Source organism: Lissotriton helveticus, chromosome 2_1 (genome assembly GCF_964261635.1).
Source record: "Lissotriton helveticus chromosome 2_1, aLisHel1.1, whole genome shotgun sequence".
NCBI lineage: Eukaryota > Metazoa > Chordata > Amphibia > Caudata > Salamandridae > Lissotriton > Lissotriton helveticus.
In genome coordinates, this window is record NC_136059.1 from 589,261,646 (window position 1) to 589,289,366 (window position 27,721).

General features: G+C 40.6%; 1 protein-coding gene across 3 annotated transcripts in view; it reads left to right on the top strand.

Moving 5' to 3' along the window:
- The window catches only part of LOC144818155 (uncharacterized), a 187,365-nt gene that overhangs the window by 110,139 nt on the left and 49,505 nt on the right, over positions 1 to 27,721 (top strand). For 2 of the 3 annotated variants that reach the window (XR_013607054.1, XR_013607055.1), the window contains exons 2-3: positions 2,584 to 2,637; positions 19,370 to 19,488. Coding sequence is in view for 1 of the 3 variants with exons in the window: in XM_078675275.1 (XP_078531401.1) it covers positions 2,584 to 2,637 (54 nt within the window). In the remaining 2 variants the exon portion in view is untranslated. The remainder of the gene's footprint in view (positions 1 to 2,583; positions 2,638 to 19,369; positions 19,489 to 27,721) is intronic. The other variant, XM_078675275.1, reaches the window with a different exon arrangement.

Genomic DNA, 27,721 nt, shown 5'->3' on the forward strand with positions numbered 1-27,721 from the left:
CTTTAATATATTTTGAAGCTTCGGTTCTTAAATTGTATGTATTCTTGGGAGATTTCTGAGTTATTGCATGTCTTACCGCTGACAAAAATACTATTTACTCTTCCTTTAGAAATTATAAGTTGTGGGAATCCAAAACAACATTTTGTATAAAAATGTCCTTTACATTTGTATTTCCGTCTACAGTATTTTCCACATCTAATACTTTGAAACCGTAGTACCTGTTGTCTCAAGCTGTTTTCTCCTTCTTCTCTTGGAATGCCACATGTAGCATACTGTTCGATGAAAGACAAAACAGCTGTATCACTATCTGTTCCAAATGTTGGTGCATCCTTTATCCTTAATAGCATGTGCAAATGAGGAGCACCTCTGGCTTGGTACTCTTTTCGCCGAAAGAAATCTGTTAGCACTCCAAGAGGTGGAATGCTTTTAATTCAGATAAATGACTTCATAGATTGAAACCTATGGTTAAAATACCTGCAGACATTTGCGGGACCCAAGGAACTGAGTTCTCCAGCTGTTTTCAGTTCAATGTTTTGAATTTGCTTTTTATAGGAATTCAAGTAAACCATCCCACACACATTCAGCACAACTAAATGTTAGAAACCAAGAAGGTGTACCTAGGTTTCTTAAAATGCATTTCAGTTAACCATGACGGCGATAGCAATATTCATTGGAGCCATGTTGGCACACTATCAAATTGATTAAGTGAGATTCCAAATTTGCATCCCTTTGTTCAACTTTCTCCATTAACACTTTTATTACTGAAATATGTGCTCCTGTTTTTAATATATGGTTCACAGCATATGAAAGTCCAGACAAATCTCTCTCAAACAGAAGATGAAATATATATGGAATGCACTGCCGAAATCTCGGATCTTCAGAGTAGAATCGTGTTGATCGATTTTCTGAGGCTGAAATCCGTGGAGCTTGGTCATCAAATTGTCAACCTTCTCCAGTGGGTAATAGCTGTGGAAAACAGCAAGCGTCTAAACTTTTTTCCCCATATACTCATGGGAGCTCGTTTTGCTTCTTTCATTTGAAATAATTCAATAGTGTTTCCTGTAATTTCTTTTGAATGGAGAGGATGTATGGTATAATGTTCGTACATCTCTTCACTTCTAGATTTGTCCACTTTTTCAATTTGGTCTGTTGACATTACTGTTTCATCTTCTAGGCATCTTACATCTTCATCAACATTTACATTTTTATAATAAATATTATTCAGTACCAGGTATAATGCTGCATTTCGAAGTTTATTAATATTTACAAACTCTTACCAGATTGGTTTACTCTTTATTGGTACACCATTTACTAGAATAACTACTGGCTGATTTTCCTCTCTCTCTACACCTACGGTTTTATTATTTTTAAAATTTAAAGGTAAGTACAAAACTCTTCCTTTGAGACCATTTTGTAAATCTATTGGCAGCTGCTTACCTGTCTTAGGCTCCATATGAACTATGGTCTGGAATGGGTGAACCGATTGAATAAGAATAGACTCGTATATATTTAAATCTGCCAGTTCCTGAGGAATAGGTACCAATTTTAAGTTGTGATGTACTGCTCTAGCTGACATTTTGTTTTCTTCTAATTTGTTGTAACAATACTTGCATATAACTCGGTCAGTGGACAACTCAAAACGTCCATCTACAAATACATAAACAGCAAATTGCTGCCACTTATTGGTTTTTTCACTTTTTAAATATAAATCAACATTCCTAGTTTGAATCTTATAGTGAGTAGGTTGACAACAAATGCAAACATAGTTTGCTTTTCAGAGCAAACAGTGTTAAACTTTGTAATTTCTTCAGCAAAATCATCAATACTAATCTCTTTGGGCCTGATGTACGACTGTTTTTTGAAGTTGCAAATGGGAATTCTGCCCTTTTGCCACTGCCACTGCCTGCTCTTAAAACATGAAACTGAGTTTTTTTTTTTAAATGCATCCCGTTTTCCTTTAAGTAAAGGACCTGGTGGTCTGCTGACCTCAGCAGGCCACCATCCCTGTGAGTGCGAGCCATTCCCAATGGGGTCGCAAATTGCGACAGCCTCATGAATATTAATGAGGCATGCAATTTCTAAACATTCTTCTTATATCTTGATGATGTTTCTGCCTTCTCGTTAGATGAGTTGTTGTTTTATAATTTGTTGTAATCCCTTTTTGTGTGTGATTTGTTCTTAAACTTTTTTTTAAAATATTTCCACAGTTTTCATTCTTCTTAATACTGTTTTAAGAAACTGCTTAGTTCTCTTGCCAGAAGCCTTTTTTCCTCTATAATATTGTGTCCATATTCAAAGTTCGTCTTTTCAATCTTCTTTAAGTAATAGTGTTTTTTTGTACTCTTCTATTTTGTTGTTTTTTTGTCATTTTAAATGTCTTTTGCTTCAAGCAAACTATATATTTGACAATAAAGAATCATTTTGATAGTATGTGTGGACTGGTCTAGAGCGGGTAACACTAGGATGGCTTTATTTAGGCTCAACTCAATGTCTTTTCTTTTACAGATTCAATAAAAAAACGGAAAATAAACAAGGAATAGCAGTTCACTTTTAATACAGCGTCTTCTTTTCTTCTTTACACAGTGCCTTTGGAACTCCCATCCGCCAGTGCCCTCAACAAAATTAAACAAAAGTCAGGTAAGTAACTAATATTCCATTTTTTTATTTGGGTTAGAATGGTGCTCTCTTTCTCCCTCTTTTATCAGTAGTGAGGTTAATAACAATAAGAGGGTGGCAATAAAGTAAAGGTCTTGAATTTTGGCGATCAAAGAGAAATCATTAAGCATGCATAATCTCTTAATTTCAAAGAAGTCTGGGCAACTCTCCTCATAATTTTACTGTAATCCTCAGGTTCCCTTCATCTCTCCTCAGCCCGTATCCTACTCAACTGTGTATTTCCCTCTTTTCCCCTCCCACTTATTAGCTCTGCCGAGAAGGCTCTCTTGCACCAGAGTATGCCACGTCCCTCCAGGGACGAGGCTAGGAGCAGAACACAACTGGTTGACAGGGTATGTTTCCTCTCCCACAGGCGTCCCCGAGCTTCTCTCTGGTTAAGTTTCTTTTTTTTTTTCTTTTGCCTTTCGAGTCTCCTGGGTCCTTTCCTAGGGTGTTGGCTGGATACGCACTCTCCTCTCGCTTCCTGAGGTCTGATGTCCACAGGCACACAGGAGTCTTGTCCCACGATTGAAGTTCTCCAACCCGATACCTCCGTCTCATTGCCTTCTTTTCTTTCTGTAGTCGGCGTGTCCCCTCCCGACGGGCTGGCGCACTGCGAAAGTTCCTGTCTTCTCTAGGCTGCCTGTCTTCCGGTTTCATCTGGGCGAGCCTGTAAGAAAAGAAGATTGTAGTCAGCTCAGTCTCCCGGCTCGTGACGTATCCCCATCCCTGGATTTTACTGATTGGGTAAAACGGGAAATCGAGACAGGAAATCTGGCCCTGTGAAGTCCTTCCCAGACTTATGTTGAACTTCAAATCAAAAGGACTGAAGTGAAAGAAACCACCTCATGACTCTGGGATTGTTTCCTTTATTCCGACTTAACAAGGTCAATGGAGCAAGATCAGTATAAAGCAAAAATGGTTTGCCCTCAAGATAATAACGGAGTTTATAGACTGCCCACTTGATGGCAAAACATTGTTTTTCTATAGTGGAATATGCAGTTTCTCTGGAAATAATTTCCTACTAATATAAAGAACAGGTTTTTCTTGTTTCCAATATCTTTCTGAGAAAGAACAGCTCCCAAGCCTATGTCAGAGGCATCTATTTGTAAGATAAGGGTCTTTTCGAAGTCTGCGGAGATCAGAACTGGAGTTGAGGTGTTAGCTTTCTTTAGGGCTTGGCATGCTTCCATTACTTCGTTTGATGGATATTGGAATCTTGTATTAGGAGTCCCTTTTTTAACAGATTAGTTAAAGGCGCAGCTAAGGTGGAATAACCTGGAATAAATCTTCGATAATATCCGATTAGCCCCAAAAAGGCTCTCACTGCTTTTCTTTTGTGAGTGAGGAACAGTATCTCAGTGATAGCTTTCATCTTCTTGCTTCGGGGTTCTATGACTCCATTCCCTAGGAGGTACCCTAAGTATCTTACTTTGTTAAAGCATACTCTCGATATTTTTGCGTTTATATGCAGATTAGCCTTTGTCAATTCGTTCGGGACCTTTCTTAGGTGTCCTAGATGATCTTCCCAGGTCCGACAAAATATGATGATATTGTCAAGATAGGCAGAGGAGTATACTCACAATGGTTTTCGAGGATGAGGTTCATTAATCGTTGGAACGTGGCAGGGGCTACGTGAAACCCAGAGGGAAATACAGTGAATTGGAATAGACCAAAAGGAGTAGAGAAAGCATTTTTTTTCTTTATCCTCTTCCCTTAAGGGGACCTGCCAATAACCCTTAGTAAGATCTATTGTGGTTATGTACTTGGAGTCTCCTAATTTCTCACTCAGTTCATCAGCTCTGGGAAGACGGTAAGCATCTAAGTTAGAGATACTGTTAACTGCCCGGAAGTCTATACGAAATCGTATACTTCCATTGGGCTTTGGGACTATTACTATGGGAAAAGACTAGTTACTTTTTACTGGTTCTATAACCTTCGTACTTAGCATCTGCTCTATTTCATTGTGAATGGCTTGGTGTCTTGTTGCAGGAATACGGTAGGGGTTTAGTCTTACCACCTTCCCTTCTGGAGTAGGAATAGATGTTCTATTAGGTTTGTCTTTCCTGATATGTCTGAAAAAATCAAAGAGAAGGGCTGTAACGCCTTTTCCACCCCTCCCTTTGTTCTCTAGACAATTCGTCATTTATGGGTAACTGATCTAAGGTGGTGTTGGTACCATTTTCGGTATGCATTACATACATGTCTTTTAGTAGGGGCCGTAGTCCCTTCTTTAGTAGGTTTATGTGCAGCATTTGTTCTCTATGGGGCTCCATTCTTAGTTTATATGAGAGATTCCCAATTTTTTCTTTTATTTTAAAGGGGGCTTTCCATCTGGATCTCATCTTATGAGTGGAATCAGGTAGTAAGACTAGAACCCAGTCACATGGCTGATATATCCTTAACTTCTTCCCGTTATCATAGGTTTCTTTTTGTCTTCTTTGTCTTTTTTTGTAGATTCCTATAAACCAGTTCTTTGAGCTTCCCTATAAAGGCTTTTAATTGTTGGGTATATCTAGGAGGTTATCAGCCTGAAGTTATCAGCGTCAGGTTTCATATCATTCTCCTAGGCCTCTCGGGTTATCTCTAGGAGTGCTCGGGGTTTTCGTCCATACAGTAACTCGAAAGAGGAACACCACAAGCTGTTTTGTACCTGACTCCTTAGTACAAAGAGAGCTAGTGAGAGTAACTGGTCCCAATTTTTCCGTTCTCCAGTAAGCATCTTCTTTAAAATTAATTTGAAAAATCAGTTGTATCTCTCGACCAGACCATTGGTTATGTCTTTAAGAATATCTCCATAATCTTCATCACCTGCTTGGTGCATATTTTGCACAAGTTCTTTATATTCAAAGTTTAACCAAATATTTACATTTCCAATACTTCCCAAAGAATTCCTTGTTTCATTGTGGAGTAATAATTTAAACACAGTTTGTCCTTTAACAGGAGTACTAAGACTAGAACCCAGTCACCTGGCTGATATATCCTTAACTTCTTCTCGTTATCATAGGTTATCATAGGTTTCTTTTTGTCTTCTTTGTCTTTTTTCTAGATTCCTATACACCAGTTCTTTGAGCTTCCCTATACAGGCTTTTAATTGTTGGGTATACTCTAGGAGGTTATCAGCCTGAGGTTATCAGCGTCAGGTTTCATATCCTTCTCCGAGGCCTCTCGGAGTGTTGGGGGTTTTTGTCCATACAGTAACTCAAAAGAGGAACACCCCAAGCTGTTTTGTACCGGACTCCTTAGTACAAAGAGAGCTAGTGAGAGTAACTGGTCCCAATTTTTCCCCTCTCCGGTAAGCATCTTCTTTAAAATAAATTTGAAAGATCAGTTGTATCTCTCGACCAGACCATTGGTTTGAGGGTAATACACCAAAGTTCTGATATGTTCGATGTTATGTTGACTGCATATCTGGGCCATAAGACGTGACACAAAGGGAGTACCCTGATCTGGGAGAATTACTCTTGGGAACCCGACCTGAGAAAAAAACTCAATAAAATTCTAAGCAATAGTTTTAGTATCTGGGCTACAGACAGAAAAGGCTTTGGGGTAGCATAATCTACTAAAACAAAGGGATATTGACACCCTTTTGAAGACTTCAGTGAGGGGCCTATTAAATCCATCCTAATTCTCTCAAATGGGATCCCTACTATGGGCAAAGGTTGGAGAGGTGCTTTAGGGGGTTGGTATGGATTATCTGTGCAAAAATACCAGGTTAGTAAAAGTTTCAAAGAATTTCTCTAGTTGTTTTCTTGTGTCCTGAGTGCCTTGCTAGGAGATGTGAATGGGCGTAAATCATAATTTGATCCTGGAAGTCCTTAGGTACCAACAACTTGGGACGGGTCAGTGCATCCTGGTATTCGGTATAAAAGCCCATTTCTTAATTTAAAGTGGGGAAAAGTATGGGTATCATCTCGTTGAGCCTTATCCCAAATAGGGTGGCGAAGAGTCTCATTCATTTGTGTAAATCAAAAGTTGCAGTATATCATCCATGGCTCTGGAGTTAATAAGGCATTTTTTCCAGGGCCCATTCTAATTTGCGTTGTCCTTGCACTATATGTTGAATTAGAGCCCGCCTTCTTCACCACTTGTGGACTGGTCTAGAGTGGGTAAAACAAGGATGACTTTATTTAGTCTCAACTCAATGTATTTTATTTTCCAGATTCCATACAAATGCGCAAAATAAAAAAGGAATAGCAGTTCGCTTTTTGTACAGCATCTTCTTTTCACAGGGCCTTTGGAACTCCAGTCCGCCAGTGCCCTCGAAAAAATGAAACAAAAGTCCGGGAAGTAACTATTATTCCTTTTTTCCTTTTCTTTATGTGGGTTAGAATAGTACTCTCTTTCCCTCTCTCTCTCTCTCTCTTTTTTCGGTTGTGAGGTTAATAAGAATGAGAGGGTGGCAATGGAAACACATGTCCGTCCTCAAGAAATTTTCTTTAGAGATGGCAAATTTTATTGAAAAACATTATTTTTTATTTTGTTTTACAAAAAATGAAAATTCATTTGTAAAAGTGCTAAATTCCCAAATCACAGAATTACATTTTGCAATTAATCCATCAAAGTTAAACATAAATATACACAGATGAAATCAAAAACATCACGATTCTAAATCGCTGCCTTACCCCAACAAACTCATAAAACCAGCATACACACTCCATAGCAGGTTGAGCATTACGGATGTTTGCCGATGCCACAGCGATATTTTGTAGTAACGTCCCATACATGTGGACTGGACATCTCTCGTACCTGGATACACATGAAAACCTGATTTTACCGCATATGATGGAATGATTCCTGGGTCCAGGTCTCATACAAAGAAATGATCGAGGGGTACATACCCACGAACAAAATTGGTTCCTAGTGTTGCATTATTCTCTCACGAGGCACTAAGTAGAAGACTTTTATGCTTTATCCTCAGTGGCTCGTAGTATGTTTTGAAGTCACAAGTTAGGACTGGACCATTGACATCCCAGATATCCCTGCTCGCCCTTTTTTTTTTAATACAATCTTTGTCCTGATGAAGGTGGTTTAAAGAATGTGTGTTCCACCGAAACGTACATCGGCTTTTGACCTTTTAGAATCTGGGCAGTGAAATCCATGAGATATGAAAAGGAAATGAGACATTTATGATGTATATATGCAACAATGAAATGACACAGCATGCTTTAATATAACAAATGAAAGGACTTTTTGTCTACATATACTGTCGGCTTCCATTCGTTAGCACATTTGTACTTTTTAATCATCTGTAGTATGTCATAGTGAATGATTCGTATGCTATGGAGTGTGTATGCTGGTTTGTGTGAGTTTGTTGGGGTAGGGCAACGATTAAGAATGGTTATGTTTTTGATTTCATCTGTGTATATTTATGTTTAACTGTTGGATTAATTGCAAGATTTAATTCTGTGATTTGCAAATGTAGCACTTTTTCAAATGAATTTTAATTTTTTGTAAAACAAAATCAAAAAAATCAAAAATAATTTTTTCAATAAAATTTGCCATCTGTAAAGAAAATTTCTTGAAGAAGGAACATGTGTTTCTCTGGGGGGTTTGTATTAGCCAATGGCTACTGTCAAAAGTAATATAGGTTCTCTAAGAGGTCCTTTACAGGTTTTGATTGTCTTTTCCCCTTTTCTTGGACCTAAAATTAAACCAGGGGTACCTTTCTATTATATTTGTTTAATGTCTACAGAAGAACCTGCATTGATCACTTTCTACTTATTATACGGGGCAGCCAGGGATGAAGTTGCCTCTTGAAACACTTCCATAAAACATATGTAGCAAACAGAGTTGTGCTAGTGGGACTGTAAGGTAAAGTAGCTCTCACAATATTTCTCTAGGGGCACAATAGAATGTATAGTTTTTAAATTGGAGTCAACAGCTACACCGCACATGTCAGACTACATGTAGAACTACAGACCTATCTCTCAGACATGACTGTAGTCTGACAGACACATCACTATCTACAGCCTACTTGCAGTATACCTTTGCGCAAACTTATATGCACTAGGATAAACGTTAATACACTTGGCAACATGTTTCAAATCTCACATTTCTCTACCAGTCTCATTACAGACATGAAACTCACAGTGCCAGGTCTCACCTAAAACTAAAGGCTGTCTCCTCTCACGCCACTGTCATTAATATCAGCATCTTTCAATAGGCCTCAATTAATGTGTCAGTGCCCTTTAGAAATAACACATGTAAAATTGACTATACGTAGTAGTTTACCTCTATTTAACACTATACACTCTGTAAATGGAATCTATGACAGAATATCGAGGGTCAGAATATCGACAGACAAAATATCGACGCTGGAATATCGATGGCAAGTATATCGACACCCTATCTACAACATGGTAAGTACAAAAATATCGAAAATAAAATATCGATGTTAAAAATATCGTAATTAAAAATATCGTTTTTTTTGTAAAATAAAAAAAGTTAAATTAAGTTAATAATACTTATATATATAATTTAAACTTATTTAACAATATGTTATAATGTTTAACATGATTAAATAATACATATTTAATATTAAACATTTAATTAAAATTAAACATACAATATTTAATATATACTTAATTAATAATAATATATATATATATTTTTTAATTAATTAAAAAATATTAACAAATACTATAAATTACAAATACATCAACACTCATAAAATAATAACAAATAATAATAAATAATTATATTTAATAAATAAAAACAATTAAATACTTTCAATATTTAAAAAATTAATTAAATACTACATAATGTAACATATTAAATACATAAATAAATATAAATAATATTGGACAGCGTAAGGGTAAAAATTACTATTCAAACTCCAGAGGGTGCAACATTAGGGAAAGCGTTGGATAGCGTAAGAGTAAAAATTACTATTCCAACTCCAAATGATTCAACAGTAGGGAAAGCGTTAGATAGTGTAGGGGGAAAAATTACTAGTCCCTCTCCAGAGAGTGCAACAGTAGGGAAAGCGTTGGATAGCGGGTGGGTAAAGATTACTATTCCCACTCCAGTGAGTGCAACAGTAGTGAAAGCGTTGGATAGCGTATGGGTAAAAATTACTATTCCAACTCCAGAGGGTGCAACAGTTAAAAAAGCATTGGATAGCTTGAAAAGAAAAACTACTATTCCAAATCCAAAAGGTGCAACAGTAGGGAAAGCGTTGGATAGCGTAGGTGGAAAAATGACTATTCCCACTCCAGAGAGTGCAACAGTAGGGAAAGCGTTGGATAAAGTAGGGCGAAAAATTACTATTCCAACTCCAGAGGGTGCAACAGTAAAAAAAGAGTTGGATAGCGTAAAAATAAAATTTACTATTCCAACTCCAGAGGGTGCAACAGTAGGGAAAACGTTTGATAGCGTAGGGGGAAAAATTACTATTCCCACTCAAGTGAGTGCAACAGTAGGGAAAGAGTTGGATAGCGTACGGGTAAAAATTAATATTCCAACTCCAGAGGGTACAACAGTAGGGAAAACGTTGGATAGCGTACGGGTAAAAATTACTATTCCAACTCCAGAGGGTGCAACAGTAGGGAAATCGTTGGATAGCGTAGGGGTAAAATTACTATTCCAACTCCAAAGAGTACAACAGTAGGGAAAGCGTTGGATAGCGTAGGTGGAAAAATTACTATTCCAACTCCAGAGGGTGCAACAGTAGGGAAAACGTTGGATAGCGTAGGGGGAAAAATTACTATTCCCACTCCAGAGAGTGCAACAGTAGGGAAAGCGTTGGATAGCGTAGGGAGAAAAATTACTATTCCCACTCCAATGAGTGCAACATTAGGGAAAAGGTTGGATAGCGTAAGGGTAAAAATTACTATTCCAACTCCAAAGGGTGCAACAGTAGGGAAAGAGTTGGATAGCGTAGGGGGGGAAATTACTATTCCCATACCAGAGAGTGCAACAGTAGGGAAAGCGTTGGATAGCGGGTGGGTAAAAATGACTATTCCCACTCCAGTGAGTGCAACAGTAGGGAAATCATTGGATAGCATACGGGTAAAAATTACTATTCCAACTCCAGAGGGTGCAACAGTAGGGAAATCATTGGATAGCGTAGGGGGAAAAATTACTATTCCAACTCCAAAGAGTGCAACAGTAGGGAAAGCGTTGGATAGCATAGGGGGAAAAATTACTATTTCCACTCAAGTGAGTGCAACAGTAGGGAAAGCGTTGGATAGCGTACGGGTAAAAATTACTATTCCAACTCCAGAGGGTGCAACAGTAGGAAAAGCTTTGGATAGCGTAGGGGGAAAAATTACTATTCCAACTCCAAATGGTGCAACAGTAGGGAAAGCGTTTAATAGCGTAGAATTTTATTTTAACATGCTTATAATTAATGTTTATATTTGAAATAATGTATAATTAATTTTTTTAATACATCAATAAAAAACTTTTAATAATTAATAAAACCAATAACGTTTGAATAATTGACAATAAATTAACAACAAACACCAATAAATAATCATTTTTAGATATTACTCACCAAATAATAAATATAAAAAAATAAACTATTTGTCATAAAAATAATATATTTTTTTTTAATTTAAATCACAATTAAAAAACAATAAAGAAACAATATACAAAATAAAAAAATTAATAAATGTTTACCAATTTGACAATTTTTTCTACTAATTAAAATATCATTAAAAATGTTAAATATTAATTGTCAATTAAATAAATTAATTATGTATTCAAATAATTAATTGCCAATTAATAATTAATTAATACATTAATTATCCATAACAAAAAAATTATAAATAATTAAATATTTACAATTAAATTACTTCCCACCCTATTCCCCTATAAACCCACAACCCGCTCCGGTACTAAAACATATAATTTACTTAAAAATAAATGTATTAATATAAAATAATACACATATAATATAAATTAATTTAAATATTTAACAGAAACATATAACACATACATAATAATAAACATAAAAATAATACAAATATCGATATTTGTGAGATGGAAATTAGTTACATCGATATATATGCTATCAATATTACTAACTTCGATATTACTTACATTGATATAAATAAATTCGATATTACTTACCTTAGGGTCGATATTCTGTCCTACGATATTCTTGACATCGATATTCTGGACCTTCGAAATTTCAAACACGATATTTTGGTAGGTCGAAATTTAAAACTCAATATTTTGACTGTGTACCCTGTAAATGTATGTAAATTAAACTGCAAAGATCAGTTTGTATTTATTATTCACTGCAGGCGGGGATCAAGCTGTATCTTCAAGTACTTTCACAGGGGCTGCCTAGCTAAGTGAGCTGTGCTTCTCGGACTGAATGCTGAAGTAGCTCTGACAATATTTGTCCTGGGGTATAATAGACTTACGTTTTTAAGTTTGGACCATCTACTACAGCACACGCGCAAACTACACAGAAAAATACAAACATACCCGAGACATGGTAGCATCAACACTTTCAAACTTGACAGAATATACTTTCAGTTTAAAGCACACAAATCAATATCTATGGCCTACTTGTAATGTACCTTCACAAAGACATTGGCATAACAAGAGGGGTGGGGGGTGGTCTACCCCGGGTGGCATGAGTTTTAGGGGTAGCGGACCTCTCCTGCCCCGCTCTTACATGCGTTTGCTGTGGGGCTGCAAACGCAGGAATCCTCGCCAGCACAACCCCCCCCCCCCCCTCCCTTCCATTCGGGCGGCAAAGGCAGGGACCGCCGCGAGTAGCAACGTGTCTAGCTATGCCACACTTACCTGCCAGACGCCGCAGCATACCAGGCACTCCAGAAGTACGCCGCCACCGCCGAGAGTCACTTACCTGCTAAGTACACGCGCCGCCGCTCCGGGACCACAATTCCCGGCAGCCTACGCGGCGGCGCGCATCGTGACACCGCGAGGGCGCCAGGGAGGCACTTAAGCGCCACAGGAACCGGCGGAGCGGGGGGAACCAGCAGCACACTTACCTGCCAGACGCCGCAGCATACCAGGCACTCCAGAAGTACGCCGCCACCGCCGAGAGTCACTTACCTGCTAAGTACACGCGCCGCCGCTCCGGGACCACAATTCCCGGCAGCCTACGCGGCGGCGCGCATCGTGACACCGCGAGGGCGCCAGGGAGGCACTTAAGCGCCACAGGAACCGGCGGAGCGGGGGGAACCAGCAGCACACTTACCTGCCAGACGCCGCAGCATACCAGGCACTCCAGAAGTACGCCGCCACCGCCGAGAGTCACTTACCTGCTAAGTACACGCGCCGCTCCGGGACCACAATTCCCGGCAGCCTACGCGGCGGCGCGCATCATGACACCGCGAGGGCGCCAGGGAGGCACTTAAGCGCCACAGGAACCGGCGGAGTGGGGGGAACCAGCAGCACACTTACCTGCCAGACGCCGCAGCATACCAGGCACTCCAGAAGTACGCCGCCACCGCCGAGAGTCACTTACCTGCTAAGTACACACGCCGCCGCTCCGGGACCACAATTCCCGGCAGCCTACGCGGCGGCGCGCATCGTGACACCGCGAGGGCGCCAGGGAGGCACTTAAGCGCCACAGGAACCGGCGGAGCGGGGGGAACCAGCAGCACACTTACCTGCCAGACGCCGCAGCATACCAGGCACTCCAGAAGTACGCCGCCACCGCCGAGAGTCACTTACCTGCTAAGTACACGCGCCGCCGCTCCGGGACCACAATTCCCGGCAGCCTACGCGGCGGCGCGCATCGTGACACCGCGAGGGCGCCAGGGAGGCACTTAAGCGCCACAGGAACCGGCGGAGTGGGGGGAACCAGCAGCACACTTACCTGCCAGACGCCGCAGCATACCTGGCACTCCAGAAGTACGCCGCCACCGCCGAGAGTCACTTACCTGCTAAGTACACACGCCGCCGCTCTGGGACCACAATTCCCGGCAGCCTACGCGGCGGCGCGCATCGTGACACCGCGAGGGCGCCAGGCAGGCACTTAAGCACCACAGGAACCGGCGGAGCGGGGGGAACCAGCAGCACACTTACCTGCCAGACGCCGCAGCATACCAGGCACTCCAGAAGTACGCCGCCACCGCCGAGAGTCACTTACCTGCTAAGTACACGCGCCGCCGCTCCGGGACCACAATTCCACGCAGCCTACGCGACGCGCGCATCGTGCCACCGCTAGGGCGCCAGGGAGGCACTTAAGCGCCACAGGAACCGGCGGAGCGGGGGGAACCAGCAGCACACTTACCTGCCAGACGCCGCAGCATACCAGGCACTCCAGAAGTACGCCGCCACCGCTGAGAGTCACTTACCTGCTAAGTACACGCGCCGCCGCTCCGGGACCACAATTCCCGGCAGCCTACGCGGCGGCGCGCATCGTGACACCGCGAGGGCGCCAGGGAGGCACTTAAGCGCCACAGGAACCCGCTTCGCGGGACGCCCGGGGCTAAGCCCGGGCAAAGGGCGGGCCCTCTACGGCCCTCATCGGCAGGAGGAGGCAGGGGCAGGGCCAGAAACGCGGCAGGACTCATTCGCAAGTAAGATATATAGTTGAAAGACTTTTTATTAGTTATTCTTTCAGTTTCAAAAGCAAGGCTGCGAGTATACTGTAATTATGTCTACGAAATCGAAGGATGCCCCACAAAACACCCTTGACAATTACCTTGTGCAGACCGTGAGAAAAATAAACACGCATAGGAGAAACTCTCTTGGGTTAAGCCAATCCCCAGACCTTCGCTGTTTGTCCCCGACTGCATCCATCTTGATTGATGACACTATTCTGCAGGAAGCCAATCAGGACAGCATAACTAGTGGCCCCATTTTTCAAGTACTAAGCAGCGCACCTGACAATGTAGTCCCGGCCTCTGAGGTTCCTAATATACAGGCCGAAAGTGACACTGACATTGACTCTGACCAAGAGAAACATGTACAAGTTTCATCTGATGAGCAGACACCTAAAGGGCGCGTAACAAGACCAAGACGATTATGTACCAAAAACCCACCTAAGCTGGGTGGACCACGTCCAGGGACAAGAAAGAAGAGGGCTATCACCCCTAAGACAAAGCAAGTAAACATAGTGGATGATAAACAAAACTACACTTCTGAGGACGCTTTTTTTGAAAGGATTGCTGACTTTCTTGAGTTAAAAATTAATGCCATTGTAAAACCTTTAATATCTAAAATTGATAAATTGCAGGCGGAGATTAAAAGATTGGGTGGTCTCCACACCACGGTTGCAGGAGGGATAGAAAACATTGCTACGATAGTCACAAACTTGAACAATAATACAGGGGGAAATGTGGTTAGTGAGAATGTAAGTGTTGACGTAGGGATTCAGCTGCCTGCTGAGATTTTACCGCCCCAACCATCAACATCATTGACCACTACTATTGAGGGCCCCCTTTTAGTTAATATCCCCACAGATATTAACCCCTCTGACAGTTTACCCCCAGTAATTGCTCATTCTACGGACCCCCTACAATTTTTAGTCGAGGCCACACCTGTGGTTCTTGTGTTAGCGAACGTCCCTCCTTTGGAAGGGGGAACAGTGGAAAGCCCTACCTCCCTTACAAGCAAGGCTCTGCACTGGTTAACCAGTAATATGCGGTTAGCTCCAGGGGGAAAACATCAATTGGCAAAAGTAATTAAGTCAGCAACCAGGGTCCCCTGGCTGGGAAACCGGCCGAAAAAGTTTAAAGGGGACTGTGTGGCAGTGAGCCTCTCAAATCCAGATGTCCTTCCTAACATACTTGCTAATTTATTCCCTCCACAACGTAGACAGGGTACTGTTGTTCCTCTAACCCTGAAGTTTTTCTATGGGGAGCAACAAAATGTCACTCATCCAAGGACTCCTGCGCCAGGGTGGGATAGATTTTGGGATTTTAATCCTAGACGGGGGCAAGATATAAGGCAAAATGTAATGGCTCATTATCCCCTTCTACCACAGCAAAATTCTTTCGTAGAACCTCTTCAGTTATTTAATCGCTTTGCCCCATTATCCTTCATGGATCAAAACGATTGACTCTCTTTCAGAAAAGATACTAGTAATGAGGGTCCTTTGCCTGTTTCTGGGCTTTTAGATCCAAAACTTACAGACAACAGGGCCTGCAGAATTATGAGCTGGAATGTTGCTGGCATTAGATCTAAATTCAACGATAAGAACTGGTTGGAGATGGTTAGATCCAATGACATTCTTGCCTTCCAAGAAACTTGGGAAACGTCAGACAGACTTGTTCTAGACGGCTTTTGCCATTTCTTTGTACCAGCAGTGCCCAGTAATTCTGGAAGGGCAAAGGGAGGCTTGGCTATATATATTTCCTTAGATATTCAAGGTAAGCCAAGACAGATTAAAACCAACTCAACAAATATCTTAGTGGTTGAATTAACCACACAAAACTCACAGCCTATATTATTTGTTAATTTTTATAATTCTCCCGTCAGTCAAATCTTGAACGAGCATTTGATAACTCTAGAGGATTTTCTGTCCACCCACAGTGAAAATAGTGTTCATGTCTTTGATGTGATTCTCATGGGAGACTTAAATATTCACCCATGTAACATGGATTGCCGCGTGGAATATGAGGATTTTCCCCCCTACCTCTCTATCCCGCATTTTGAACACTCATCACGTGGAGAGGTTCTGGAATCACTCTTAGCAATTTTTAATCTTTATGAATTTTATAGTAGTAACACATGCTCAAGGTTACCAACATACGTGGGTAACAACACTGGCACAATTGTGGATTATATTTTTTTATCGGCCAGTATCTTGTCTGAAGTGTTTAGTTATAAGGTAGAAACTTCAGTTTTTAGTGACCACAACCCAGTAATTTTAGAGATTGTATCTCAGGGAGTTTTGGGAAAAAGAGAAATTGAAGTTTTATCTGTGACTGATTTAGTCTTGGGGGATCAGAATCGTAGACTGAAATGGGATCAAGTAACCCCAATTACCTTCATACAGGATACCCTGGTTAAGGTTGAGAATGAGGTTGCAATCTGCTTAGATAAAAATAACTCTGTTACCACCCTGATAGAAGCATTTAATGTTATTTGCCGCCAGGTAAACTTAGACCTGACTGTTAAGAAAAAGCCCCATATATATAGGGGCCCAAAATGGTTCGACTCAAATTGTTCCAAGGCTCACTCAAACCTCCTGAAGGCTCTAAAAAATTAACCAAGAGACAAAGAACAGATAGCATTACTGAGAAAAAATTATAATCATGCTACCGGGACGAGGAAATCTGAGATTAAAAAGGAGGCCTGGAACGATTTATGGTCGCCCGTAATACAGAGAGACAGTTCTAGATTTTGGGCGATAATAAACCACCCATTTTTTGTGGGTCTAGAGAAAAAGAGAGCAGATTGCACCATACCCGATGAACAGTGGGTTACACATTTCAGTAATATCTACAGCTGCCCAGATAATACTCCAGGTTGTGAAATACAATCCACACAAGTAGTAGCTATTATCCCCCCTTTTAGTTTTGAGGAGGTAAAAAAAGCGATCAGTGACACACACTCTAAAAAGGCACTGGGCCCTGATGGGGTTCCCGCAGATTTCTTTAAGAGTGCCCCTGAACTAAGTGCCAAAATTCTCACTAATATTTTTAACGCTACAAGAGATCTTATTTTTCCTATTAGCTGGTCTAAGTCTACCATAATACCGATATTTAAAAAGGGACAAAGAACAGACCCAGCCTGCTATAGGCCGATCTCTCTCATTGACTCTAGTGTTAAAATCCTGGGGAGAGTCCTTTTAGGAAGATTGACCCAGCTTTTAGAAGGGAAGGGTGCCTTATCAAATGCACAATATGGTTTTAGAGCCAAAAGAGGAACCCTAGATCAGTGTTTAAATCTAGAACTGATCGTAAACAAATATGTAATTGCCAAGGGGGGCTCTCTGTACATGGCCTTTATGGACCTCTCATCAGCTTTTGACCTGGTTAACAGGGCCAAGCTGTGGGGGGTCCTTTTGTCCATGGGCATTGATGCTCCCTTGGTGAGATACCTGGCAGAGTTACACAGAGACCTTAAGACCTCGGTTAGAGTGACCAAGGAAGGAAGATGTACTTGTCACTTTAAGTCAGAGAGGGGGGTTAGGCAAGGATGTATCCTTGCCCCCCTCCTCTTTACTCTTTATATAAATGACCTCGAGGCAGTCCTGGCAAATTCCCATACTGATATCCCACGTGCAGGTGAGATAAAGATACCTGTCCTCCTGTACGCGGATGACGCTGTCCTCTTAGCACGCTCTGGAGTGGCATTAAATAAACTCCTTTTATCCTTTGGGGATTTCATGTCCTCCTTGGACATGAAAACCAATGTAGAAAAATCCCACGTAATGATAGCAGGAGCCGCAGGCAGGAAAAGAAAGACTAAAACTTTTTTCTGTGCTGGAAAAGAGGTTAGGAGAGTCCCATCCTTTCCTTACCTAGGAGTGACCTTTGATGAAAAGGGCACGTGGGGCCCCCAGCTTTTGGTTAAAAGCAACGCTGTAGCAAGAGCGGCTGCTGGGTTGCTTGGTTTTGCTAAAAGACTTGGAGCCCGTCCCATGGAAAGCATTATAAAGGTCTACAAAGCTAAATGTTTGTCGGTTCCCCAATATGGCTCTGTTATTTGGGGGTACACAAATCATGAACTTGATAAAATCCAGAAAGTAGAAAATAAATTCTTGAGAACCCTGCTTTCTGTCCCTCAATCGACTTCTACATACATAATACATACAGAGCTTGGATTGGGATATATTACCGACATTTTAAAATCAGCCCCAGTTATTGGATGGTTGAAAGTTTGGCTCAACCAGGAGCTTACTTTAAATCACAACATCCTTAAAGACTGTTTAGCCCTGGATAGAGCACACAATATCCCGTGGTTAAAATACGTTCAGACGCAATTAACCCTAGTTGGCCGACCCAAACTTTTTTCTTCTCCACATTTGATAAATCAGGAAGACATAAAAACAGTTAAAAATCTCCTGACAAGCCATTATGTTGCGGAGAGGGAAGCCACAGAGTTAAATAAATCTACGGTTAGGAAACACTGTACGTTAACATCTGTCCTAGGTATGGAACCATATCTTTTTTTGGTAAATAAACCATACCACCGTTTCCTTCTAACGAGATTTCGTCTTGACCTGATTCCCTTCATTCTGGGCAATTTTAAAAAGTGGATTAGACCTGAAAATGCTGAACCATGTGATTGTGATTATTTTTCATTCCAGGACACGACTCACTTTATCTTGTTCTGCGGCCATTATAAAGACATTAGGAAAAAATATTTGCTGCCTATACTGTGCAATCTGGGTTTTACACAGGTAAAACCAGCTATGATGTTCCTGCAACTTCTTCCGAACTTAAAAGTAGCATTTCATGTTGCTCGTTTTTTGGTTGCAGGCGTACGTATGAACAAGCATCGTTCTAGTATTAGGCACCTTGTCCCAGACTAATGTTTATTCTCTGTATTTTATCGATTTTATTCTTTTTAACACTAATGTATAACTTATTTTGTAAAAAGTGATCTTTAGGGTTTTTTAACAAAATATGATCTATATTATTATGTCTTGATGAAATGTTGCTATGTATTCTTGCTCGCTCTTTTATGATTTTTAATAATCGAATAAAGATAATTGACTGACTGACTGACTATGCCACTGCACAGAGAGTTATATGGACTCGGATAGAGGTTAATACATTTGTCAACATCTTTTAAACCTCACTTTTCTCTACCTGTTTCATTACAGACGCAGAGCTCTCACTGCCAGGGCTGACCCAAAATGATAGACCATCTCCTTTCATTCCACTGTTCTGAGTGTCAGCGTCTTTGCAGAAACCTCAATGACTGTGTCAGTGCCTTTTATGGGTGAGATGACACATGTAAAGTAGCCTATAGATAGTTGACTACGTTTCTTTTAGACTGAATAGTCTGTAAATGTGTATAAAAGAAGCAGCATGGATCACCTTCTACTTAACATAGAAGACAGTGGAGTATGAAACTGTATGTTAAAGTGCTTCCACAAGGCCTTCTTAGAAAAAGGATGTGTGGTACTGAAATGGAAAGATGAAGTAGCTCTTTTGATATATGCCAATCATTATTATAGACTGTATAGTTTTGAAATCAGGATCATGAGCTGCACCTCAAGTCTTAGACTACATGTACAAGTACAGACATGAATGAAACATGGAAGAAGTCATACATTGAAAGTTGCCAGAACAATTTCAGTTTCAAGTACACACATCGCTATCTATGATCTACTTGCAGTGCACCTTTGCATACAGTTATATAACGTAGGATAGAGCTTAATACACTTGGGAACATGTTTTCAACCTCACATTTCTCTACCAGTTTGATTAGAGACGCAGAGCTCACAGTGCCAGTCGTAACCGAAAAAAAGGCCAACTCCTCCTATGTCACTTTTATTACACATGACACATGTAAAGAAGCCTATAGGCAGTGGCGACTGATGACATTTGAAAGTGGCAAGGCGTAAAATAATTATTGTACTGCACTGCAGCGAGCGAGCGTAGCGACCACAAACAACCTACGGGTGGTTCTGGGGCCGAGAACATTTTGAAAAAAGAGTGGACAAATGGTGCATTTTTAAGCAAATTACTAGTGACTACGTAGCACACACTAGAATTCACATTATCTGTAGATGCTCAACTGAAACGTATTCAACGTCAAAAGTCAAAGGGCCAAATATGGTTATCATAATTAGTGAATGCCCAAAACAGAATTGGAAACTGAAAATGTAGTCCAGTTGTGTGAAAAACATATTCAGAATTTAAAAAAAGGAAACTGAAACAACGATACTTGGGTGACAAAGCTTGGTGTGCAGTCGCCAGCCACGCCTGTTGCAGCTTTCTTAGCAACCCTCATGTTTGGAAAGCCTGTTTTACTACCCTCATACGCATGGCTTCTTCAAACACTGGGATTACACATTTTTAGCTGCTGCTTTCGCTTTGTCTGTAGGCAGCCAAACAGCCAACCTCAAGAACTTCTGCCAGCACCATGCCCTAATACAAAAATATGAATTTTGATATACGATACTGATTCAGTAAACCAATTTGTCTAATAATAATTGGGAATAAACACCGCATAGCCCACCATTCCACCTTAGAACCAAAGACAACCCATCACAGACCTAAAGATAACAAATACCAAGTGCATTCCATGCAATAAAGTCACATCCCTCCCTACAAGTGGCTGCTTTACCGATTTCTTTCTGCGAACATTTCCCTTTAAAAAAAAAAAACACAATTTGTCCCTTTCTTGATTGAGGGATGCAGGACAGGGGGGCCAAAGGCGCAATCTGAAAAGGAGCATCAAACCGCTGTTCAGTCACCGCCTCCCACTGATTACCAATTTAACAGCATCTGCCAGATGCATTTTTGATTCCCATTCATAAACAAATGGCACAGAATCCAGCACCACAGCTACGCACTATCCAGGTCTGTGGGGCGCGCAATGCCCCACAGATGCGCATACGACCGGCCCCCTGCTGTAAGAGGTGTACTTTATCGTGACAGATAATCCTTGACACCTCTGCCAGGCCACGAGTTAAGCAGTGCTACCGGACAACAGGTTGGTCACGAGTTAGCACTCAAGACAAGTATCAGGTAACATGACACTTTCTTGTGTGCACACGCCTGTCTTCCCGCATCACGAATACAAAGTATTGCGTAACGCAGCTCTGTTACACGTCACGCTGCTCCTTGTGTGTGCTAAGCCATGGGGTGCTGCCCAGGCGTTATAGCCACGAAGGAACTCGTTATAGCCACAAATAAACTAATGTGGGAAGTGGAAAGTGATTTGCGGACTGAAAAAGTGTGGAGTAAAAGACAGATGGGAGGGGCATGAAAGAGTGGACGACTAGTGGGACAAAGGGGTGACAAGCTAAGACAACAGGCTTTTAAGTGGACCCGGCCAGAAAGAGAAGGATATAGTATGTGACAGGCTGATGGGGGAACTGTAGAGGGAGGGGGTTCACTCGAAGCAGGAGATATAATACAGGCAGGGAGAAGAGGTTACTATCTGAAATTAGTGGGTTAATGAATGAAAGCGGGGTGGGATTCTTATATGAAGAGAATGAGGGTGCAAGGTGCGGCAGGCTGAGAGGGGGAGAGATTACATGCTGGGAGTGTGGATGGCACGGAGAAAAGGCAATTAGGGCCTGCCAGGCTGAGAACGGGATAGAGCGAAGTTACAACCTCCGAGAGTTGTAGATGTGGGGTGAAAACAGAGTGTGGAGTAAAAAGTGGTATCAAGCTGAGAGGGAGTTGTGACATGCTAACCGATGGCAAAATGGATGATCTACAAATAAAGGGCACGGGGTGGGCATTCTGACACTGAGGGAAGGGGGGGGGGGCGGTGACAGAACGAGAGGGGGTTTAGAAACACCGAGAATGGTAAAGGGAGACAGGCAAAGAAGAGTAAGGGAAACTGGAATTGAAGTTACCTACGCTCAGATGCTCGGCAGTGGAAGACAATCTGCAAATTAAGTCGCAGCTAATCTGTTATTACAGGGGGTCTAACCTTCCTCAGGAACACAAGGCTAGCCCCGCCAGACACCACACAAGTCATTTTCACCATTATCTACGCGCCCCCAGCAGGTAGCGCCTTACTTCCAGAAGTTGCAGCTGCAGAAAGCGGAGCTTCATCCCACACCACATCAGTCCTGAGACTGACGCAGCAGCGCTTCTCTGATCCCATCGCCTACCCAGGGGCTTCCTTTCTGTAGAAGAGGACACTTCGGAGCCCGGCTCTTGTCATGCCTCCTCCTGCCGGGTCGGTAAAGCACAGTGTTCTAAGGCCTAGTAAGCTATAGCCAGGCTTGTGTTTTTTGCACCGAGGCAGCCCCATCGCCTGCAGACAATGCGGCCTCGCACCGAGTACTCGGCAGGCTGCTACGGCTACTTTACCGCACACTAACTAAACTCTTGGCTTGTTCCTGCTGCTCCACCGAGGGAAGGACAACTCTGAGTGACAGAACACCCAAAGCTCTTCGAGTGTGGTGATGAAGCCTTTGTTAAAACACAACATATAGTTGGCACTCGTGTGTGTGGCGCGTTCTGCTGCGACTAGGGTGACCAACTGGCATAGCTACACATTCAGGACGATGAGTGTAAAAATTCAGAACAAAGGGACAAAATTCAGGACAAAAATTCAGGACACCAGGTCAAAATTCAGGTCAAAATTCAGGACAAAACTTCAGGACAAAAGGTAAGTTTTACAGACACATCAGAGGTGGTAGTGGAGTAGCGCTCTAACAGAAATTCTTTATAAATGACATCACTATCTACTACCACACTTACTAATCAAAACCAGGCCCATAAGAAACAACAGAGCAGCTGAAACATGAGGCAATTGGATCTAATATGTTGTTTTTAAACTCTTTTCAATAAACAAGACCAGCTTGTCATTTTAAAGGTTTATTTTAAAATTCTCAAAATTGCATAAATTCAATTAGCTTTTTATTAATATCAGCATTTATTTTTTAATAAGTAAGCTTTATTGCATTAATCATTGATTCAAAAACTGACAGTTTAACTCAGCATGAAATAATGAATTAAAGAAAACATAGCCCTAGACCCTAAGTTAGCTTTCTGACCTGAAAGGGAAAATAAATGAATAAACAGTTGAATGCTTACAAGTCCATGGGAAATCGAACAGCACTTCGCCCTCAGGAATCAGTCAGCCCCGATCCCTACAAGAGGCCAATTTTTATACCCTATTTGCTCGCTAATCTAACTAAAATGTAATTCTTTCTAAAAGTTCAGCACTCTGATTGGTTGCTGTCTGTCAGTCCACCAAAATCACTACGTCCAGGGTGTGAGCGTCACCATGCCATTGTCCATTGACATAGAGTGACATCAGCTTCCGAGTGTCTTTGCAACAAATTAAAAAGTTGCTTCTCTTGACTTCCACCAGAGCTCGACAAAATCAACCCTGCCATTTCCTCGGCCTTGAGAAAAGAACATCCTGAGCAGTCCGTGAACAAGTTCCATTGTCAGAGGAACCACAGTTTTTTTTTTCAAATGTCAGAGCCACAGTCTTTTCAATGAAATAAGCAAAATAAAACTCTCCATGGAAAGTTTCCAAGATGACTGCACTTGGCTCCAACTCTGCTCACGTACAGGCCGACCAACTTCTCTTCAGATTCAGAACCAAAGCTAGGCCTCAAATCACTTTTAGGCCTATTATTTAAACAAACACAAAAAGAGTGATTAATTCAGATAAAACAAACCCTTCTGTTCCCCACCCTTCCCTGCTAGTGATTATCCCATTAATAAATGACAACTAGCAGAAGCAAACAAATAAAGCAGCACATAAAATATTTACCATTCTTCATATAGCCCAGCTTTATGTATCTGAAAGAATTAAAAGATGATTAAATGATACACAGACAGACAATCACAACATATAACAAACATATAAGCACATATAATAAAGCACATGCCATGAATAATCAGCTGCATTTTAATAGTGACAAAGACAATAGGACAGACATGACAAACAAAACAATGTTAATCATATGTTACAAAACAGATTTGCAAATGCAACAAGAGCACATGTAATTAATTCCCGCGTGTTCATGTGTGGTGCAAACTTAATCTAGGTTGGGTTAATTAACATATAGCATACAACATTAGTATTTTTATTCAATGTTATGGAAGTATGATTTTGCGAGTCCAAATAAATTTAATTTCAAACCTCGCTCCATCAACTCCCTCATCTGGTGATTAACTAATCACCACACTATACCTAAAATTTAGTAAAATTTTATTTCAAAGAAAATGGTTCAATTTCATTCTGTTAGTATTTCTAAAAGCTAGTTTCACAGAATCTTTGCAACTCTCATATTGAGCCCTGCGCATCTCCTCAAGCTCAATTTCCTTCTCTTGTTCTTTCTTTATTTTGTAAATCCTTCTCTTTTCCTTCATTTGCTTCTTTCTTTTGTGTATCATACAACTGATCTTTGTCAAAATTATTACAAAAATTATTACGATCAAAGGTGTTAGAATATTGCCAAGAATTGAACTACCAATTTCTTGAAACCAGGTTTTGATTGCTTCAAATCTTTTTGAAAGACGTTCTGAAAAATCATTCTCTTCTAGGGGAACTATTTCCGAATGCATCTCTGTGATGTTTCTAATGTACATTTCAATATTCTTCCTTTCGTCTGGTATGTAGGTACAGCAGTGCTGTACATGTAATATGCCACAGACTCCTCCCTCTTTTGCTAGGAGTATGTCTAATGCAAGACGATTTTGCATCACCATAGATCTAACCGAGATAACCTCAACATCTAATAACTGGAAACCACCTGCTGTGTCAGTGGACAGTCTATCAACAATTGTGGACCATTTTCTTATTCTTCCTGCATTCAGGGTTATACCAACTATGGGTATCACTGCTTCAAAAATATCTCCCAAAATCTCTGTGAAACTTTCTCTTTTAAATCTGTTTGCATGATTACTAATTTCAAAAGACCCCTCTGCATTTCTGTCAACATGGAAAACCTTTGGGAAAACAAGCCCAACAAAACATGTCCCATACCAGTGGTCTGGGAGATTATAATAGGCTTTATCTCCACAAATAAAATAAATCCCAGGAAAAATTGGATCTTTACCACCTTTAAATCCCCATCCTCCCATAATCTGATAAGTATCTTCACAGTTGCTAGCTCCTACAAAATAATTATCAAAAAGTGTGTTGTCTCTTCTAATACAAAGCTTACCACTAATTGGTTTATCTATGTGAATTGCAACATTATCAAAAGATTTGCCATTTAACTTCTCATCTTCTTTCTGCCAGAATTTTGACTTAGTCTGTTTGACCATCTCGTTCCTTTTATAAATTGCCCTTCTCTCCTCAACAAGGTTCAGAAAATTCTTTTCTTCAGCCCTCAATTTGCAAGTTAGATTATTTCTATAAGCATATTCATAGGTGAGCTCATTAGTAACTAGGAAAAATTCCCTCATCTGTTTAGCTTTCTTATGTTTATTTAAAGCATTCTCTATTTTCAGGTTAGCAAAGATTTCATCATAATTTGAATAATAATATTCCAGGCGACCAGTTTGATAAAATAAGCTAGCTATCACACTACAAGTTATGCCATAAGTAAGAGGAAGCATATTGTATGTCACTCCCTCAGAAACAGAAGCAGGCAATTTTACACAAATATAGCAGTCTTTGACTCCCATAACCTTAACACATTCTCCCAAAAGCCTTGAAAATGTATTGCTAGAAAAATCACCAACAGATCTATCTTGATGAATTTCAGGTCTATGATCAATTATCTTGTTAGCTTTGTTTGTTGCACCATGTTTGTCTTGACTAACTGAAGCTTTGCTTGTCATGTTAACCTTGTACCCCTCTTTATCAATTCCAAAAGGAAAAATAACGGCTAAAACTAATAAGAGCAGAATTAACATGAGCACACACACCAGAGTCATCTTACAGCATCTCTTGAAGATTGAACATTTGGTAGTACTATGTGTCATAACATAAGGCATTTTTTTTTTTTTTTCAAAAATGGAAAACAAAATTTTTTAATATTTTTCTTTCAAAAAGTAACTAAACACCCCCCTTTAAAAATTAATTTTGTATTTTTTTTTTTTTTTTTAAACCCTTCTAACAAGTTTTCTTCGACCTAGCGTCACACTTTTTCTTCAATCTTCGACCTAATGTCTCCTAACACAATTTCTTCGGCCTTATGCCAGTGACCTAAACTTAACCCTAAACTCCAGATTCTAACATATCAATGTCTCAATCATTGTCACTGTTTTCCTCTACTTCTTCCTGACTACTGCTACTTATTTCAATTATAGGTGGTACTATTATATAAGTCCATTCAGGTGACTTATATTTTTGATTTGGTTTCAGTACTCTCTTTGTTCTTCTAGAAACCACTTCTATTTTCCTTCCTTTCTCTACTTTCCCTTCAGGATCTTCTTGACTTGAGATCTCATTTACTTGCTCCTTTGACTTTTTCACTAATCTGACCTTCAACCCTTTGTTTTCTGTTGGCCAGCTATCTCCTTTCCTCAGAATTTTCCTTTTTGGCTCAGTCACATTACATTCCGATTTCCACGACCTCTTCAGTTTTTCTTTCCAAGAATTTGGATCACTATCTCCAGAGTCACTGTCAGAAACTTGAACTTTTGACCTGGAATCTTCTCTAGTCAGCGACTTCACTCCATTAGGAACATCATTTTTCCTTCCGTCACTGGTACTTGGTAATTCGTTCTCCTTCTCCTCTTCAATCACCTTCAACTTCCCAGATCCAGAATTTTCGTTCCTGCTTTTAGAGCTTGTCTGCCTTTCGATACTCTCCAGGTCTTTATTCTGAACTTGATTAGACTCTTTTATTGTCTCTTTCTCTTGTTTACTTTCTTTGTCAGATTCAACAATTATCAGATCATCACCTTCAGAACTGATTTCAATGATTTCCAAATTCTTTCTGATCAAATCCCCATTCACAGTCTGTTCTTCCAGATGTCGACCTCCTTGTCGATCTTCAGTATCTGGAATTACCTCTGTTTCATCTTCAGAATCTGAATCATCTGTAGTGTCACTCTCTTCATCAGAGTTATCAGGTGTAGGTATCGGAATAGTGTGACTTGGATGTATCCACCTCTTCAATCCTCTACATTTCACTGCATTTGTTGTTACAAGTATCACCTGTCTAGGTTTCTGCCACTTCGGTACCAAACAGTTTCTTCTCCGATGAACTTTTGTTCTAACCCAATCTCCAGGTCTCAAATCGTGTGTCTGTACTTTGTCCTTTGATTGTACCTCAGTTCCCACCTGATCAGACACAGAAGTTACTATTTCAGACAAAATTTTACAGTATTCCAAAACAGCACTGTCATTTATGCTCAACAATTTTCCCACTGGTACAAAAGCCTGTCTCATTACTCTACCCATGATAATTTCATGAGGACTCAAACCTGTCTTTTTATCAGGAATACTTCTCAAAATCATTAGAACAAGTGGAAGAGCATCTGTCCACTTCATACCTGTATCAAGACACATTTTACCAATCCTGTTCTTAATTGTTCCATTAATCTGCTCAACCACCCCAGATGCT